The sequence below is a fragment of the Symphalangus syndactylus genome, chromosome 9 (genome assembly GCF_028878055.3).
Source record: "Symphalangus syndactylus isolate Jambi chromosome 9, NHGRI_mSymSyn1-v2.1_pri, whole genome shotgun sequence".
Lineage (NCBI taxonomy): Eukaryota > Metazoa > Chordata > Mammalia > Primates > Hylobatidae > Symphalangus > Symphalangus syndactylus.
Window position 1 is genome coordinate 19,478,802 of NC_072431.2, and position 19,682 is coordinate 19,498,483.

General features: G+C 38.1%; 1 protein-coding gene across 11 annotated transcripts in view; it reads left to right on the forward strand.

The window, feature by feature from the left end:
• BAZ1A (bromodomain adjacent to zinc finger domain 1A) overlaps positions 1–19,682 on the forward strand; it is a 120,160-nt gene that overhangs the window by 47,104 nt on the left and 53,374 nt on the right. For all 11 annotated transcript variants that reach the window (XM_063645911.1, XM_055291538.2, XM_055291537.2 and 8 more), the window contains 2 exons: positions 14,147–14,248; positions 18,214–18,301. Coding sequence is in view for 10 of the 11 variants with exons in the window: in XM_055291538.2 (XP_055147513.1) it covers positions 14,147–14,248; positions 18,214–18,301 (190 nt within the window). In the remaining variant the exon portion in view is untranslated. The remainder of the gene's footprint in view (positions 1–14,146; positions 14,249–18,213; positions 18,302–19,682) is intronic.

Here is a 19,682-nt window from a genome sequence, read left to right on the forward strand (position 1 = left end):
GTCATTCTCTTTGGCGCACATAATAAAGAAATGCTGTAACCACCTAAAATTCAGACAATTGATGGTCTGTGTCAGCTGGGTGCTGTTGGAGAAAAATCACACAAACATGTAGCTAGGAATTTAAAATCTCAGCTGAGTCTGCAACCAATTAAAAGTTCTTTTACATGTTTTAGCTCAGCAACCTCTTCTGTTCTCCACAATGACTATTCTAAATCGTTATTTCTCCATTCTGGTCCCTTTTAGGCATCTCAAACTTCAAAATGCTTTCTCCCACCTGTCTTGTGTCTTTCTTGGTTTCCTATTTTTAGTGAACAGTACCATAATGTTTAAAAAAGAAACCTGAGATCACTCTTACCTACTTCTCTTAATTACTTTGCTCCTGAAATACCAGTGTTGATAAGTTCTGTCTTTCAGAAACTTTTAGTTCAAATTCTCATTTTGCCTGACATTAACTATTATAGCTATAACTAGTATTTGAGAATTGACTGTGATCAGGCACTGTGCTAAGTGCTTTATATGCATTTTGGTGAGTTCTGGAAGAGTGTTATAATTCTAATTTAACAAGGAAAAATCTGAGACTTAGGAAGGTTAATTGGCTTTGTACAAGGTCATCTAACTAGCACATTGCCTGACAGAATAATTTTTAGGTGAGTGAATGAAGCATGACATGGTCCTGTATAAGTCTTTTGATACATCTCTCTTTTTTTGGGGGGTTGCTGCTTTTTTTTTCTTTTCTTTTTTTTTTTTTTTTTAAAGAGATGGAGTCCTGTTCTGTTGTCTAGGCTGGAGTGCAGTGGTGAGATCATAGCTCACTGCAGCTTCAAACTTCTGGGCTTAAGCAGTCCTCCTGCTTCATCCTCCCAAGTAGCTAGGACTACAGGTGCGTGCTACCATGCCTGGGTAATTTTTAATTTTTTTTTTTTTTTTTTTTTTTAAAGTAGAGACACAGTCTTGCTATATTGCCCAGGCTGGTGTCAAACTCCTGGCTTCCCACCTCAGTCTCTTGAAGTGCTGGGATTCAGGCAGGAGCCACTGTGCCCGGCCAACTTGCTACTATTAACCAGAAAAATAAATTACTGTATTACTTGTCCATGTTTTCCATTAAATATAGGGTTTGGGATGCAAAATTTGTGGGATTTATAGTAGTAAATGTATGTCCTTTAGCATGTCTGACAGTAGTTCATATGTTCTGTTTGGACTATGTCAAAGATTGTAACATTTAAGTGGAGTTAGTTATAAATCAGACAAGTGTATACATAGGTACAAATATAAGTAAACATGCAATTCGTTAATAATAATAAATACAAATAAAGTCTCTAATTTATTGGAATGCCTCTTGAAAATTTTAATTCAAGATAAAAAACTAAGCCCAGTCTTAAAGGATTGAACACAGATTTTGTATATGAAAGGTATTTTTTAAATTCATGTTTAAATATGGTAAGCATTTATTTATCTGAATTTTTTTTTTTTTTTTTTGACATGGAGTTTCGCTCTTGTTGCCCAGGCTGGGTACAATGGCATGATCTTGGCTCACTGGAACCCCCCATCTCTTGGGTTCAAGTGAGTCTCCTGCCTCAGCCCCTTTAGTAGCTGGGATTAAAGGCATGTGCCACCATGCCCAGCTAATTTTTGTATTTTTAGTAGAGATGAGGTTTCTCCAGGTTGGCCAGGCTGGTCTCGAACTCCTGACCTCAAGTGATCCGCCCACCTTGGCCTCCCAAAGTGCTGGGATTACAGGTGTGAACCACTGCACCTGACCCATGTACTAACTTTTTTTTTTTTTTTTTTTTTTTTTTTGAGACAGAGTCTCACTCTATCGCCTAGGCTGGAGTGCAGTGGCGCAGTCTCGGCCCACTGCAACCTCTGCTTCCTGGATTCAAGTGATCTCCCGCCTTAGCTTCCTGAGTAGCTGAGACTAAAGGCACGTGCCACCACTCCCAGCTAGGTTTTGTATTTTTTAGTAGAGACTGGGTTTCACCATGATGGCCAGGCAGGTCTTGAACTCCTGACCTCAGTTGATCTGCCCGTATTGGCCTCCCAAAGTGCTGGGATTACAGGCATGAGCCACCGTGCCCAGCCCCATGTAGTAACTTTTCATATACTTTTCTAATTCTTTTAGGTGCTGTGAGGTGATCTGAGATGAGGACTGTGTAGATTCTGGGGGTCAGCATGCTGTTATTCAGCTCATGAATGTCCCTTTCTTTTTTAGATTTGAACGTGAGCTACCTGCATATTTTGTGGCTAATTTGTTACTTTGAATACAAAGCACATTAATTCAAAATTTCAATTAGTATTAGTAAATATTTTGCCTGTTATAAGGTAGCATTTTGAAGAAGACTTCCATTGGTGAATCCTACTTGTGACATTTATAGGAAGTTTACTACAAAGTATGATTGAATTTGCCCATAGGAGCAATCAGTCATAATTTCCTGACTAAATAGACTGTGCCATATCCCTTGTATACGGATACTTGGTATAGACCCTTGATATGAGAAAAGTGAATAAGCTGATGAATTATTTTTTGTTTTTTGTTTCTGTTTTTGAGACAGGGTCTCACCCTGTCACCCAGGCTGGAGTGTACAATGGCGTGATCTCAGTTCACTGCAGCCTCAACCTCCTGGGCTCAAGCCAACTTTCCTAGTAACTGGGACTACAGGTGCATACCACCCATGCCCAGCTAATTTTTTGTATTTTTTGTAATTTTTTGTATTTTTTGTAGAGATGGAGTTCCATCATGTTGCTCAGGCTGGTTTGGTATTCCTAAGCCCAAGTAATTCACCCACCTCAACCTCCTAAAGTGTTGAGATTACAGGCGTGAGCCCCCACGCCTGGCCTAGTCAATTATTTATTCACAGGATTTTTTTGTTTTGTTTTGTTTTTTTGAGACAGAGTCTCACTGTGTCGCCCAGGTTGGAACACAGTGGTGAATCTCAGCTCACTGCAAACTCCACCTCCCTGCTTTAAGTGATTCTCCCACCTCAGCCTCCCAAATAGCTGGGATTACAGGTTCATGCCACCACACCCAGCTAATTTTTGTATTTTTAGTAGAGACAGGGTTTTGCCATTTTGGACAGGCTGGTCTCAAACTCCTGACCTCAGGTTATCCACCCGCCTTGGCCTCCCAAAGTGCTGGGATTACAGGTGTGAGCCACCACACCCTGCCTATTCACAGGTATTTTTATTTTGAGATGGGGTTTTGCTCTTGTTGGGCAGGCTGGAGTGCAATGGCACGATCTCAGCTTACCGCAACCTCTGCCTTCCGGGTTCAAGCGATTCTCCTGCCTCAGCCTCCCGAGTAGCTGGGATTACAGGCATGTGCCACCACGCCCCGCTAATTTTGTATTTTTAGTAGAAATGGGGTTTCTCCATGTTGGTCAGGCTGGTCGCAAACTCCCAACATCAGGTGATCTGCCGCCTTGGCTTCCCAAAGTGCTGGGATTACAGGCGTGAGCCACCCCGCCTGGCTTACAATTATTTTTAACTAATTTGTCTATGATTAAAGAATCTCAGCCTTCACTATACATCAATATCATAAAATACCTACTTGTTTGTGGATTGCTACTGCTGTATCTAGACATCGTCAGATACCACAGGAAGGGTGAAACATAGCTGTCTTTGGACCTTATTATTTCTAAATTAATTCCCTAATTTTTAAAAGTTCTCTAATTTGAGTAATAAATTTACTTCCAGGTAATTTTCCCTGCCATCAAAACATAATCTGGATTTTCTCATGTTTTAGTAGGTTGTTTAAAGAAAAGGGAAGGGAACAAGTATTATTCATTTATTTTTATTCATTTATTCATTGACATTTTTTCATGTTAGGCTTGTAACACACTCACATAAATTGTTTTGTTTCTGAGAATCATTCTGTAATGGTAGACAGACATATCCTCATATCACTTAGCAGAAATGGAAGTTCGGAATTAGGAAATTTGCCCAGCATCACGTAGCTCATTATGTCTACAAGATATACGCAGTGTTGTCAAGATGTCAGTTCTTCCCATCTTGATCTATAGGTTTATCCCTACTCAATTTGTAGGTTCAATGCATTCCCAATCAAAATCCCAGCAAGTTATTTTGTGGATATCAGCAAACTGATTATAAAGTTTATATGGAGAGACGGGAGACCCAGAATAGCCAACACAATATTGAAGAACAAAGTCAGAGAACTGACACTACCCAGCTTCAAGACTTACTCTGAAACTACAGTAATCCATTAAGTGTGGTATTGGTGAAAGTACAGACAGATCGATCAGTGAATTGAATAAAGACTTCTGAAATAGACCCACATAAATGTAATCAACTGACCTTTGACAAAGCAGCAAAGGCAAAACAGTAGAGAAAAGATAGTCTTTTCAATCAGTAGTGCTAGAAAAACCTGGATATCTACATGTAAAAAAAAAAATCTAGACATAGACTTTATACTTTTTACAAAAATTAACTCAAAATGGTTTGTAGACCTAAGTGTAAAACCCCTAGAAAACATAGAAGAAAAGCTAAATGACCTTGGATATGGTGATAATTTTTTAGATATAACAAAAAGGCATAACCCATGAAAGAAGTAACTGATAAACTGGACTTCATTAAAATTATAAACACTTTTACTCTGCAAAAGACATTGTCAAGAGAATGAGAAGTCAAGCCACAGAGTGTTTTGCAAAAGATAATCTGATGAAGGATTGTTATCCAAAATATACAAATAACTCTTAAATCTCAATATTAAGACAATGAGGGCTGGGCACCATGGCTCACGCCTGTAATCCCAGCACTTCGGGAGGCTGAGTGGGGTGGATTGCTTGAGCTCAGGAGTTTGAGACCAGCCTGGGCAACATAGTGAAACCCCCATCTCTACAAAAAAACCACACAAAAAAATTAGCTGGGTATTGTGGTGCCTGCCTGTAGTCCCAGCTACTCAGGAGGCTGAGGTAGGAGGATGGCTTGAACCCAGGAGGTGGAGGTTGCAGTGAGCTGATTGAGCCACTGCACTCCAGCCTGGGTGACAGAGCCAGACCCTGTCTCAAAAAAAAAAAAAAAACAACGAGGAACCCAATTAAAAAATGGCAAAAGATCTAAACAGATACCTCACCAAAGAAGCCATATAGATGGCAAGTAAGCATATGAAAAGATATTCAACATCATATGTCATTAGGGAATTGTAAATTAAAAACAACAATGAGATATGACTGTGTGCTTATTAGAATGACCAAAATCCAGAACACTGACAACACCAAATGCTAGTGAGCGTGTGGAGCAACAGGAACTCCATTTATTGCTGGTGGAAATGAAAAATGGCATAGCCACTTAGGAGGACAGTTTGGCAGTTTCTTATAGTACCAGACATACTTTTATGTGATGTAGCAATTGCATGCTTTGGTATTTACTCAAATGAATTGGAAACTTACATTCACACAAAAACCTGCACATGGATGTTTATAGTAGCGTTATCTATAACCTCCAAAACATTGAAGCAACTAAGATGTCCTTCAGTAGGTGAGTGGATAAACTGTGGTACATAAAGACAATGGAATATTATTTAGCACTAAAAAGAAATTAGCTATTAAACCATGAAAAAACATGGAGGAAATTTAAATGCACATGTACTAACTGAAAGAAATTTCAATGCATATGTACTAACTGAAAGAAATGTACTATATATTTAAACTCACGTGGGTATATGCCTATATACATTATACAATCTGAAAAGGCTACATACTGTATGATTCCAACTATGACATTCTGGAAAAGGCACAGCTATGGAGACAGTAAAAGGATAAGTGGTTGCCAGGGGTTTTAGAGAGGGAGGGATGAATACTCAGAGCACAGAGGATTTCTGGGGCATTGATACTATTGTGTACAATACAGTAGTGCTCCCATATCCATGGGGGATATGTTCCAAGACCTTCAGTGGATTCCTGAAACCACAGATAGTACCAAACTATATACCCTATGCACAAATTTCATTTTCCTCCTTCACAATTTCATGAATGGAAGATTCATTCTTTTTTTTTTTTTTTTTTTGAGATGGAGTCTTGCTCTGTCGCCCAGGTTGGAGTGCAGTGGCGTGATCTCAGCTCACTGCAAGCTCCTCCTCCTGGGTTCACGCCATTCTCCTGCCTCAGCCTCCTGAGTAGCTGGGACTACAGGCACCTGCCACTAGCCCGGCTAATTTTTTGTATTTTTAGTAGAGACGGGGTTTCACCGGATTAGCCAGGATGGTCTCAATCTCATGACCTCGTGATCCGCCCGCCTCGGCCTCCCAAAGTGCTGAGATTACAGGCTTGAGCCACTGCGCCCAGCCGAAGATTCATTCTTATCATAGATTAATTTAGCAACCTCAGCATACAATTTTTTTTTCCTTATTAAGTCCAGAAATTTTACCTTTTCACTTAAAGGAAGTACTTTATGGCTTCTGTTTGGCATATACACGGTGTATACAGTGTGGATATGTAGGACAAATGGAAGATTCATGTCCTGGGTGGGATGGGGCAAGATGGCATGCAATTTAAAACTGATAAATATTTATTTCTGGAATTTTTTTATTTCATGTTTTCAAACCACAAGAGGATACCTGTCATTATATACATTTGTGAAAACCCATAGACTATGTAACACTGAGAGTGAACACTAAACTGTTGACTTCGGGTGATAGTTATGTGTCAATAAGGTTTAGTAATTTAAAAAATGTATATTTAATGCCCTTTTAACTATTTTTAAATGTGCAACTCAGTGGCATCAATTACGTTCACAGTGTTGTACAACTATCACCACTATTTACTTTGAAATAGAAATTTTGTATCCATTAAGCTATAACTTTGTGTTTCTCCCTCCTCCCAGCCCCTAGGAACCTCTGATCTACTTTGTCTCTTTGAATTTTCCTATTCTAGATATTTTGTGTAGGTAGAAATAGGTTACATTTGCCCTTTTGCATCTGGCTTATTTCATTTAGCATGTTTTCAGGGTTCATCTGTATTGTAGCACAATCAGGAACTTCATTCCTTTTTATGGCTGAATGATCCATTGTATGTGTATATCACATTTTGTTTCTCCGTTTATCTATTGATAGGTATTTGGATTGTTTCCACCTTTTGGTTACTGTAAATAATGCTGCATTGAATATTGGCATATAGGGATCTGCTTGAGTCCCTGTTTGAAATTCATGCGGGTATATGCCTAGAAGTGGATTGCTGGGTCATATGGTAATCTATGCTTAACTTTTTGAGGAACTGCCAAACTGCTGTTCCCAGCAGCTGTGCCACTTTACATTCTCACCTGCAGTATCAGAGGGTTCCAATTTCACCATACACTTGCCATCAGTTGTTATACTTTGGTTTTTAAAAATTATAGTCATCCTTATCGGGTGTAAAATGGTATCTCGTGGTTTTGATTTACATTTCCCTAATGACTAATGATGTTGAGTATCATTTCATGTGCTTATTGGCCATTTGTATATTTTTTTGCAGAAATACCCATTCAAGTTCTTTGCCTATTTTTAAATTGGGTTGTTTGTCTTTTTGTTGTTGAGTTACAGAGTTTTGTTTTGTTTTGTTTTGAGACAGACTCTGGCTCTGTTGCCAGGCTGTCACGCAATAGCGTAATCTTGGCTCACTGCAACCTCCGCCTCCCAGGCGCAAGAGATTCTCATGCCTCAGCCTCCTGAGTAGCTGGGATTACAGGTGTGCGCCAACACCTCCAGCTAATTTTTGTATTTTTAGTAGAGATGGGGTTTTGCCATGTTGGCCAGGCTGGTCTCAAACGCTTGGCCTCAACTAATCTGCCCACCTCAGCCTCTCAAAGTGCTGAGATTACAGGCGTGAGCCACTGTGCCCAGCCTAAGTTACAGAGTTTTTAAATAATATATTCTGACCACGAGAGTTTTAAAAATATCTTGATATATTTGGGGGGGCATATTGATTTATAAGTAAAAGTAAATTTTATTTAAAAATTGACTTCTTGGCTATTATTTAATAGGACTGGATAAGAGTTTGGACTGCATTTTAGAAACGATATTTTGTTATATAAGATTGAGGTAAAGAGGATTAGGGTTTTATCTCCTAGTCTTTGTCTCTGAAATTCTGCATAAGTATTGTGTCTGCTTTCAGTATTTTTTTTTTTACTCTTAATGTTTGCCGTTCAAGAATTGGCCCAGTAATGTTATATTGTCCGCTATTGTTCCTTTCACTCAAAAATTACTAATAGATTTTTAAAGAAAATTTATATGTAAATATCCTTACAATTTGGTGAGACCACATTGTGTGTAATTACTTGATAGAGGTTTCCCCTGTTAACAGCCAAATAATGAAGTTCATCTACAATCACAAATTCTCTGGAATCTGAACTAAATTGATAGATAGTCCTGACTCAGTCACTAGTTTACTATCTGATTTCAGTAGCCAGATGTGCCAGGTATAAGTGAGTTTGTGTAGTTGCTTTTAGAATTTATAAAAGAAGCCAAATATGGTATTTGTAGCAACTTAGATTAGTATGTGAATAATGCTTTCTAATAATATAATCTGTTATTGTGATTTAAAGCTATCAGGCTGCTGCTTATTTTTTACAATGGATCAAGCTTTATGGAACCATCTCTAAACACATAACAAAAGTTGAAGTACATTATAAAAAATCCTTTAGCCTGACCTGAAAATAGTACATGAACACATGAATACACTTTTGGTTACCTATCCTGTCCTGATGGTGATTTGCAGGAGCACAAGGGCAAACTATTTTAGAAACATCTGGGGCTGGGCGTGGTGGCTCACGCCTATAAATCTCAGTACTTTGGGAGGCCAAGGCGGGTGGATCACAAGGTCAGGAGTTCGAGCCCATCCTGTCTAACATGGTGAAACCCCATCTCTACTAAAAATACAAAAAATTAGCCAGGCATGGTGGCACCTGCCTGTAGTCCCAGCTACTTGGGAGGCTGAGGCAGGAGAATCACTTGAACCCAAGAGTCGAAGGTTGCAGTGAGCTGAGACTGCACCACTGCATTCCAGCCTGGGCGACAGAGCGAGACACTATCTCAAAAAAAAAAAAAAAAAAGTCTGGAGTAATATGTATCTAGCTTCAAAATATTATATGTACTTTCATGCAGTATAGTCTAGCTGTCATTATAACTTGACTAATTGTTAGTAAGGTAAATGGAATCTGAGTGTTATTTTTAAAGAAGCAGACCTAATTGTTTTGCTATTTGTAGTTCCATGGATGAAAACTTAATGTGTGAGAAATAACATTAGCATTTTAAATTTATATATATATATATATATATATATATATATATCTCACCATAAGTAACCACCTGTGCCTAATCATTTAGTGGGTTGTCATTGTAGAACAGTTGTGAGCACAATTTGATGATATCTCTTAAAAGAAACCTTTATGTTGAAAGTATACAAGTTTTTTTGGTCATTTCTGTGGCACTGATACAGAAAATTGTTTAATTTTTTATAACTTTATTGTCAAATGTTCATAATATATTAGGAAAAAAACTCCCATTATGGTAAAATCAAAGTAGAATTAAAATTCACATATATAACTAGGCATATTGAAATAAACATTTGTGAAATTTTGTTGTGAATGAATAATTGGAATGGTGTTCTGATTTTCTTAGTACAATATTTGATGTTTGCTTGTTGTAGAACTAAACACAGGTCTACACTTGTTGGTAATAAAATGGCGAGTCACCGTCATAATTGAGATCACTAAATTCATCTTGATTCAACTATTTAGGCCAAGGCTTTGGGTAGCAAGAAAAATGATTAAAATGTAAGTTTTTTTTAAATATTATCCTTGTAGTTTCTATCTTGTAGGTGAATTCATATTATAAGAAGCAGTTTTTCTTGGTCTCCAGTAATTGTGCTCCTTTGGGAAGAATGCAATTAGGATTTTATTTTATATAGAATTTTGCATAAGTATTATAGATAGCAAAGCCCCAGTAAGAATATTTTCACGGATTAGAAAAAAATTTCTGTTTATCTTCACAAATGAATTTCATGGTACAGCAAGAAAAGTGAAAGATAATTCTTTGCACATATAAACTCGCACATTTTACAGCCTTAAATCCATTAAGATATAGTCTGTGGCCAGGCGCAGTGGCTCACACCTGTAATCCCAGCACTTTGGGAGGCCCAAGGTGGGTGGATTATCTGAGGTCAGGAGTTCGAGACCAGCCTGGCCAACATAGTGAAACCCTGTCTCTACTAAAAATATATGAAATTAGCTGAGTGTGGTGGCGGGCACCTGTAATCCCAGCTACTCCGGAGGCTGAGGCAGGAGAATTGCTTGAACCCAGGAAACGGAGGTTGCAGTGAGCCGAGACCGCACCATTGCACTCTATCCTGGGCAACAAGAGCAAAACTGTCTCAAAAAAAAAAAAAAAAAAAGATAAGGTCTGGTACGGTGGCTCACACCTGTAATCCCAGCACTTTGGGAGGCTGAGGTGGGAGCATTGCTTGAGGCCTGGAGTTCTAAACCAGCCTGGGCAACGTGGAGAAACCCTGTCTCTACAAAAAAAATACAAAAAATTAGCCGGGCGTGGATGGCACATGCCTGCAGACCCAGCTACCCAGGAGATTGAGATAGGAGGATCACTTGAGCCTGGGAGGTTGAGGCAGCAGTGAGCTGTGATTGTGCCACTGTATTCCAGCCTGGACCACCGAGTGAGAAAGGTCCATATACAAGTTTTCTAGGCTGTATACCAATATCTGAATACTCAGTTAGAATCTAATTTTTAGGAATTACTACTCACATCTTGGTTTTCTCTCCTGTTAGTATATTAATTATTTTATAATTTACTAAAATGTGGGGGAAATAAGATTTTTTGTGTATTTAATTGGTTATATAAAATATATTTATATGTTAATATATAATGCATAGTAAAATATATATTTATAACGTTTATAATTAGATATAGCCACTGGTAATAATTTTAAGTACAACTTAATATACTTGATCAATCTCTTATATGTATAAAATGGTAGTGGTTAGTTGCTAAGTTGAGACCTATTCAAAAAGTATTAAGATAACTTAATTCTCTTGTTCTTAAACTGCTGCTAATTCATTAAAACTCATTTGTTTTTCCTTTTCTTTATTTCAATAAATTTTCTTTCTTTCTTTTTTTCTTTTTTTTTTTTTTTTTTGATACAGACTCTTGCTCTGTTGCCCAGGCTGGAGTACAGTGGCACGATCTCGGCTCACTGCAACCTCTGCCTTACGGGTTCAAGCAATTCTCCTGCCTCAGCCTCCTAGGTAGCTGGGGCTACAGGCGAAGGCCACCAAGGCCAGCTAATTTTTGTATTTTCGATAGAGACGAGGTTTCACCATGTTGGCCAGGCTAGTTGCAAACTAATAACCTCATGATCTGCCTGCTTCAGCCTCCCAAGGTGCTGGGATTACAGGTGTGAGCCACCACACCTGCCTGAAATTTTGTTACTGAGAGCTTCTCTCATTGCTTCGTTTGTTTTTTATTTTATCATATTATTATTATTATTATTTTGAAGACAGAGTTTCGCTCTTGTTGCCCAAGCTGGAATGTAATGGCACGATCTCGGCTCACTGCAACCTCTGCCTCCCAGTTCCAGCGATTCTCCTGCCTCAGCCTCCTGAGTAGCTCAGATTACGGGCACTTGCCACCACACCTGGCTAACTTTTTGTATTTTTAGTAGAAAATGGGGTTTCACCATGTTAGCCAGGCTGGTCTCCAACTCCTGACCTCAGGTGATGGCGCCCGCCTCGGCCTCCCGAGGTGCTGGGATTACAAGCGTGAGCCACTGTACCCGGCCTGTTTGTTTTTTGAGACAGGGTCTTGCTCTGTCACCCAGGCTGGAGTGCAATGACACAATCACAACTCACTGAAGCCTCCAGTCAGGCTCAAGTGGTCCTCCCATCTCAGCCTCCAAAGTAGCTGGGACCACACACATATGCCACCATATCCAACTAGGTTTTGTGTGTGTGTGTGTGTGTGTGTGTGTTTTGTAGTTTTCCCCATGTTGCCCAGGTTGGTCTCAAACTCCTCAGCTCAAGTGATCCACAGGCCTTGGCCTCACAAAGTGCTGTGATTACAGGTGTGAGCCATCACACCCGGCCAGCAGTGCTTCTTTCTTTACATTTAGAATTCTCTCTTTGATCTGTTCTCTTGGAACAGTGCTTTTCATACCACAGGTTGTTATGGCCCCATGTAGGTTGTGAAATTAACTCGGTAATGAACTTTAATAGAATAGAAAATACTAGATACTCCATATAGTACAGGTGCATATTTAAATACATCTACTGATTTATGTATATACTGAGTCTTAGTGTAAAGATACTTGGCCTTCCAACTTAGAATTTAATGCTATTTTAGGTAAATACTCTAGTTTTACTTGTTTAATTGTGTCATATCCCTTTTGTGTTAAACACTTTCCCTGCTTTGTGTGTGCTATATTTATGTAACTTTATTTCTTATTCTCATTGCCAATGCTTCTCTTAATCATCTTACCATATCATTTTCTGCTCTTCTCTATAACCCCCACTTACGTCCTCTTTACATTCACAGAGGTGGCATTTTCAGAATCCTACCTCCTCTCTCTATTGTTGCTACTTCCATTTAAGTCCATGCTGCAATCAGTTCTCAGTAGCTTTCTAACTGGTATTCCTGTTTACACTCTTGCCCCAGAGTGTCTTCCCCAGAGTGTCTTTTCCACATAGCAGCCAGAGTGATCCTTCTGAAGTGTAAGTTAAGTCATTATCACCTTATTATTAAAAATCCTCTAATGACTTTACTCAGAGTAATATCCAAAGCCTCATAATCTGGCTCTGCTGCTACATCTCTGAATCTTCTTTCATTTTCCTTATTCATTCTGCTACTTGTCTAAATTGTGCATGCCTCCTTCCACCTCAGGGTTTTTACTTCTTTTCTCTTTTTTAAAAAATTCATTTCCCCAAGATTTTTCATGAGTTGTTCCCCCTTTTTTTCCCCCCAGATCTCTGCTTAAATATCAACCTCTTTGAAGGCATACTCGGTCAACTTATCAGAGATCACTATCTATATAAAATAGTGGCTCCCCCACCCTGCACTCTGTTCTCTTCATAGCACTTATCACTTCTGCTGTTGTATATGTTTTTGTTTGCCTGTATCTCCTCACTGTTTCTATTTTGTTGACTGCTGAATCTTCACTATTTAGAGTAGTTTCTGGCACATTGCGGGCTCTTAACTATTGAATAAATGAATGAATACACCCACAAAGGGAAGAAAAGATGTAAAGTTGGTGGGGGGTAGGGATTAAATGTGTAGTCTCTTGGTCAATTAAACTGCATTGTCTCCATTTGTATTCTTGGATTACATAGCTGTAAATAAAGTTTAAAAGCAAATCCAAGAACTTTTTTTTTTTAATTTTTATTTTTTACTCTTTAAACTGGGTACTCAATGCTTCATCTCTAGTTACTTTCTTCACCCAAAGAAAATGTATTGAATGAGTAGCTAAAATACCTACCTAAAATAAAATAGTGCTTTTTTCTGTTTTGGCTAATAGAATGGTGGAGGCAGGGATCAGTAACTTATAAAACCCCAGTTAAAGTAAAAATGCATGGCCATGTACAGTGGCTCATGCCTGTAATGCCAACACTTTGGGACGCCAAGGTAGGAGGATCTCTGGGGGCCAGGAGTTTGAGGCTGCACTCAGCTTTGATGATGCCATTGCACTCCAGCCTGGGTGACAAGGCGAGACTGTCTCTTAAAAAAAAATAAAATTTTAAAATTTTGAAATATGTGGCCAAGCACAGTGTCTCACGCCTGTAATCCCTGCACTTTGGGAGGCCGAGGTAGGCAGATCACCTGAGATCAGGAGTTCGAGACCAGCCTGACCAATGGTGAAACGCTACCTCTACCAAAAATACAAAATACCATACAGGCATGGTGGTGCATGCCTGTATCCCAGCTACTTAAGAGGTTGAGGCAGGAGAATAGTTTGAACCCAGGAGGCGGAGGTTGCAGTGAGCTGAGACTGCGCCATTGCATTCCAGCCTGGGCAACAAGAGTGAGACTCCATCTCAAAAACAAACAAAAATTTTGAAATATGTGATTTTATTATAGTATATTCTTAGAAACTAGGTTTTCATTTAAAATTTCATTTTCCAAATTATTAACTGATTTGTGTCTTTTCCCTCTTCTTTTTAGGAAGAAAAAAGATGCAGTTGATCCCTTACTATTCAAGTATAAAGTGCAACCCACTAAAAAAGAATTATATGAGTCTGCTATTGTTAAAGCAACACAAATCAGGTAAAACTCACTATCTTCTCAATAGTAGTTTAAAGTAGAATAATTATGTATGTTAGATTAAGAAGGTCTGATGTAGAACAAATGGGAAGTACTGTGATTGCTTTCCTTTTTAAAAATAAATGTACATTTATATGTTCATAGACTGATTAAAATACTAAGAATCCTGATGGAGGCCAGGCGCAGTAGCTCATGTCTGTAATCCTAGCACTTTGACAGGCCAAGCCAGGAGGATCACTTCAGGCCGGGAGTTCAAGACCAGCCTGGACTGTGTGGCAAGACCCTGTCTCTATTAGAAAAAAAAATCCTAATGGACTTATTGAGCCCTTTGTTTAGATGACTAGCCCCAAATAGTCTTCTATCTAAAGAATTAAAAAGGGTCCTATTTATGAAGTACTTTTCATGAGATAACTCAATTTTTAATGTTAATAAAGGTGCTTATAAATGTCACGTTTGTAGTATTCATTAGACAAACATGTGATCAGTTTTTTCCTATTCATTAAGAAAGTTAAATCATAAAAAATGAGTATCTTTAAAAAGTTCCTGTTTGAGGCCTAATCAAAGGAGACAGAAGTTAATATAAGAAGTTGCGGCCGGGCGCGGTGGCTCACGCCTGTAATCCCAGCACTTTGGGAGGCTGACGCGGGCGGATCATGAGGTCAGGAGATCGAGACCATCCTGGCTAACACGGTGAAACCCCGTCTCTACTAAAAATACAAAAAATTAACCGGGCGAGGTGGCGGGCACCTGTAGTCCCAGCTACACGGGAGGCTGAGGCAGGAGAATGGCGTGAACTCCGGGGGGCAGAGCCTGCAGTGAGCCAAGATTGCGCCACTGCACTCCAGCCTGAGTGAAAGAGAGAGACTCTGTCTCAAAAAAAAAAAAAGAAGTTGCTTTAGTGAGTAATTAATACATAAAAGAACTGGCCTTAGGTTATACAGATATATTTTAGAAAAATCCCTATTGTTGCCTGTTGGGTTTAGGCTCTTAGTCATCTGAAAGCAAGATGATATCAGCCAGCTATCAACCTGCCATCTAGGAGTCAGTCTTGTATTTCGTTTAATGTAAAATAATTTTTGCTTATGTTCTCATCCCTTTTGTTCCATATATATTCATGTATCCAAACAAAAGTGATAATAATATAAGTATTAAGAGAATCCTGAGATAGATATATCACTTTCTGTGGCTGTATTGAGGTGTGTGTGGTTTGTTGGTTGGTTGGTTTTGGGGGGCTCATCATTAGTTTAAGATCTCTAGAGCATTCTACACTTTATATTCAAAAATAATATTCTAAAACTAATGTTTGATTATTCAAACTTTTAAAAATTTGTTTAGTTTATGGGCTAATGAATAGCATCATTGAGACTACAGATATTTTCCTTATTCACAGTTGAGTTTTTTTCTTTTGCCTTTGGACAGCATACATGTAACATTTCCATTATAAAAGAAAGTTCTACTTGTCAATGCTACTCTAGCATATCAAGTCTTCTTCTTTATTAGAGGAATATTACCATCTCTTTATTAAAAAAAAGTATTGTACTATTTTTTGATGCTAACAAAGAGCTATAAGTCACTTAAGTCTTTTATTATGAAGTATAACTTTCTCACGTTGTAATTCTTTGGCTTACCAATTAGGAAGAAAATGAGCTAACCAAGACTAACCATGATCTAGCATGTTCAGGATATGTTATTTACGTAATGTAACTCCCTATTTAATATTTTTCATTTTTCTATTTACTTTTTGACTTATACTTTAAATATAATTATTCTGCTAGATCATGGTTAGTCTTGGTTAGCTCATTTTCTTCCTAATTGGTAAGCCAAAGAATTACAACGTGAGAAAGTTATACTTCATAATAAAAGACTTAAGTGACTTATAGCTCTTTGTTAGCATCAAAAAATAGTACAATACTTTTTTTTAATAAAGAGATGGTAATATTCCTCTAATAAAGAAGAAGACTTGATATGCTAGAGTAGCATTGACAAGTAGAACTTTCTTTTATAATGGAAATGTTACATGTATGCTGTCCAACAGCCATGTGTCACTATTGAGCATTTGAAATGTAGCTAGAAAGAATGAGGGAACTGAGTTTTTAATTTTATTCATAAATAAACAGTATGTGGCTAGTAGCTACCATGTAAACTAATGAAGTCCTTGAGGACTAGTTTCTTCAGTAGTCAACAAGTAATTACCTTCTCTTTACCAGCTTGCAGAGATATAGCAGAGTCCTTGTTCTCATGGAGCTTTAAGTCTAGGAAAAGAATATAGTCATCCTTGGTTATCTGTGTGGGAGGGAAATCTTTGGATGTTCAAGTTTCATAAAATGGTGTAGTATCTGCATTTAACCTACACACATCTTCCCATGTACTTTAAATCATCTCCAGATTACTTATAATACCTAATACAATGTAAATGAAGTATAAATCATTGTTATACTGTATGGTTTAGGGAATACTGTCAACAAAAAAAGTCTGCACATGTTTAATACAGATGCAGTTTTTATTTTTTCCAAATACTTTTGATCTAAGGATATGGAGGGCTAACTGTATACATTTTTGGGAAGGCCACTACTTAAAAATCATATATTGTTTATTCACTTATAGGAGCTTTTAATGGCTTTTTCTTGAAAGGAATACATTGAACTCAATTAAAACATTTACTTTTTCCTAAAAATACTTCTATTTCTTTTCTATTGGTTTTGTTTTGTTTGTGGTGGTGTTTGGTACTCTTGTGGTTTTTAATTGGGGGGCAAGGGAGAATAAAAAACAGTATGTTTTAGAATATTAATTTTAAGCCTCTTTTAATTTTCATCCCACTAATTTGTTGGTTGTCATGAGATTTAAATACAAAATGTTTTAAAATTTGATACAAGCTATGTTCAACTTTGTTTACAATATCCACTTGAATATTGATTTGCAGCACTTAATATGATTTCTGGTAGTCTACTGATTTTAATTTTTTTTGTTTTGTTTTGGTTTGTTTTCTTGAGACAGAGTCTCACTCTGTCTCCGAGACTAGAGTGCAGCAGGGCAATCTCGGCTCATTGTACCCTCGGCCTCCCAGGCTCAAGTGATTCCCCACCCTAAGCCTCCTGAGTAGCTGGGATTACAGGCATGTGCCACTACTGCCCAGCTAAATTTTTTTGTATTTTTAGTAGAGATGGGGTTTCATCATGTTGGCCAGGCTGGTCTTGAACTCCTGACCTCAAGTGATCCACCCTCCTCTGCCTCCCAAAGTGCTGGGATTACAGGCGTGAGCCACTGTGCCTGGCCTGATTTTAATTGTTAAGAGAATTTTAATGGTTATACTTGTAGGGGTAATCTAATTTTATAAAATTTGATTTACTCTCTATAGCATATTTTCCTTAAAGTTTGTTTTCTTTTTTTTCTTTTCTTTTCTTCCTTTTTTTTTTTTTAGACAGAGTCTTGCTCTGTTGCCCAGGCTGGAGTGCAGTGGTGTGATCTTGGCTCACTGCCTCCTGTGTTCATGCCATTCTCTTGCCTCAGCCTCCTGAGTAGCTGGGACTACAGGCACCCACCACCACACCCGGCTAATTTTTTGTATTTTTAGTAGAGACAGGGTTTCACCGTGTTAGTCAGGATTGTCTCGATCTCCTGACCTCGTCATCCACCTGCCTCGGCCTCCCAAAGTGCTGGGATTACAGGTGTGAGCCACTGTGCCCAGCCCTTGAAGTTTGTTTTCTCAGTGGCCCCTAAACAATAAATGCATATTGCTGTTTTTGTAATAGACTTTTTATAATAGATTCACTCATGTAGATCTTATAACTTCCTACATAAATACCTCTGTAAAAGTTTCTTGTAACTTCTACATAAATACTGTTAGAAGATGAAGTGTCCTTTGATTCCTAGGCTTGAAATTCAGGTTACAAATTTACAGAGACTATGGAGTTGGGGTTGAACTCTTTGATGCTAACACTACCCCTCTTTGACTTCCTTGCCTCCTGTAGCCGGAGAAAACACCTATTTTCTCGTGATAAACTAAAGCTTTTTCTGAAGCAACACTGTGAACCACAAGATGGAGTCATTAAAATAAAGGTAATCAAATAATGAAATTATTTGTTGGAACACAGAAAACAAAATGGATAGTGTTATAAAGTTATAACATTGCTGAAATGTTATTTCAAAGATCATTAAAGATTGCTCTCTTTTAATCTGGAGCCAATTTTTAGTACTTTTGAAAAATATTTATTGGATTAATTACTATTTCTAAAATTGCTAGAATTGCTAGGTGGTTCAGTTACTACCACTTATAAAACAGATCAACAAGGACAGGTGAAAATAGAAAATTTGGAAAAAGAAAAGTTATCAGGTGGGGCAACTATAGCTTCCTAATACCTATAGTGTGGTTCTGGCTTATGAAGAATAGACAGATTCAAAGAACAGTGCTAAACAGAGCCTACTAGATAAGAGAACAATGTATAATAGAGAGAGCATTGGCTGGGCACCGTGGCTTACTCCTGTAATCCTTGCACTTTAGGAGGCCAAAGTGTACATACTGCTTGAGCCCCGGAGACCAGCCTGGAGATCAGCCTGGGAAACATGGCAAACCCTGTATCTACAAAAATTACACAAATTAGCTGGGTGTAGTGGTGGGTAACTGTAGTCCCAGCTACTTAGGAAGCTGAGGTAAAAGGATCACCTGAGACTAGAGAGGTCAAGGCTGCTGTGAGCTGTGATTGTATCACTGCACTCCAGCCTGGACAACAGAGTGAGACCCTGTCTCAAAATAATATAATAATAATAATAATAATAATAAAAATAAAAAGTATCATGCTGATACTAAGCAGATTATATTTTGTCAATAGCCATTAAGAGAGGAAAAAGTCAAGTTTTAGAGATTTCACATTGCACACTAAATAAAAAGTTAAATGGTAAAACTCAAAGTAATTTTTTATAATGCAAAATATTCAACTTTTATTGGGATAAAGACACACTAAGTGAGAAAAGCAATAGAATGGAGCCTCATGCCTGTAGTCCCAGCTACTCTGAAGGCTGAGGTGGGAGGATCACTTGAGCCTGGGATTTCAGCCTATCAGAAGGTGGGAGGAGGGAGAGGATGGGGAAAAATAACTAATGGGTGCTTGCTTAAAACCTGCGTGATAAAGCAATCTGCACAACAAAACCCCCATGACACACGTTAACTATGTAACAAACCTGCAAATGCACCCCTGAACTTAAAATAAAAGTTTAAAAAGGCAGTAGAATGGGTTAGAGAGATGTATGCATTTGTCACAAATCAGCTCCTGCATGTGTTAGATTTGTGCATTTCACTGTATATAAATGTTTAAAAAGAAGAGAAACTTTAAAAAAAGAATGAGTTTATGCGAAAAGTTAACATTTCAGGTCTCTAGAGGCAAGATTGATGAATAAAAATGGATACTTGGTTAACTATTGGAATAATAAAGTTAAATCTAAC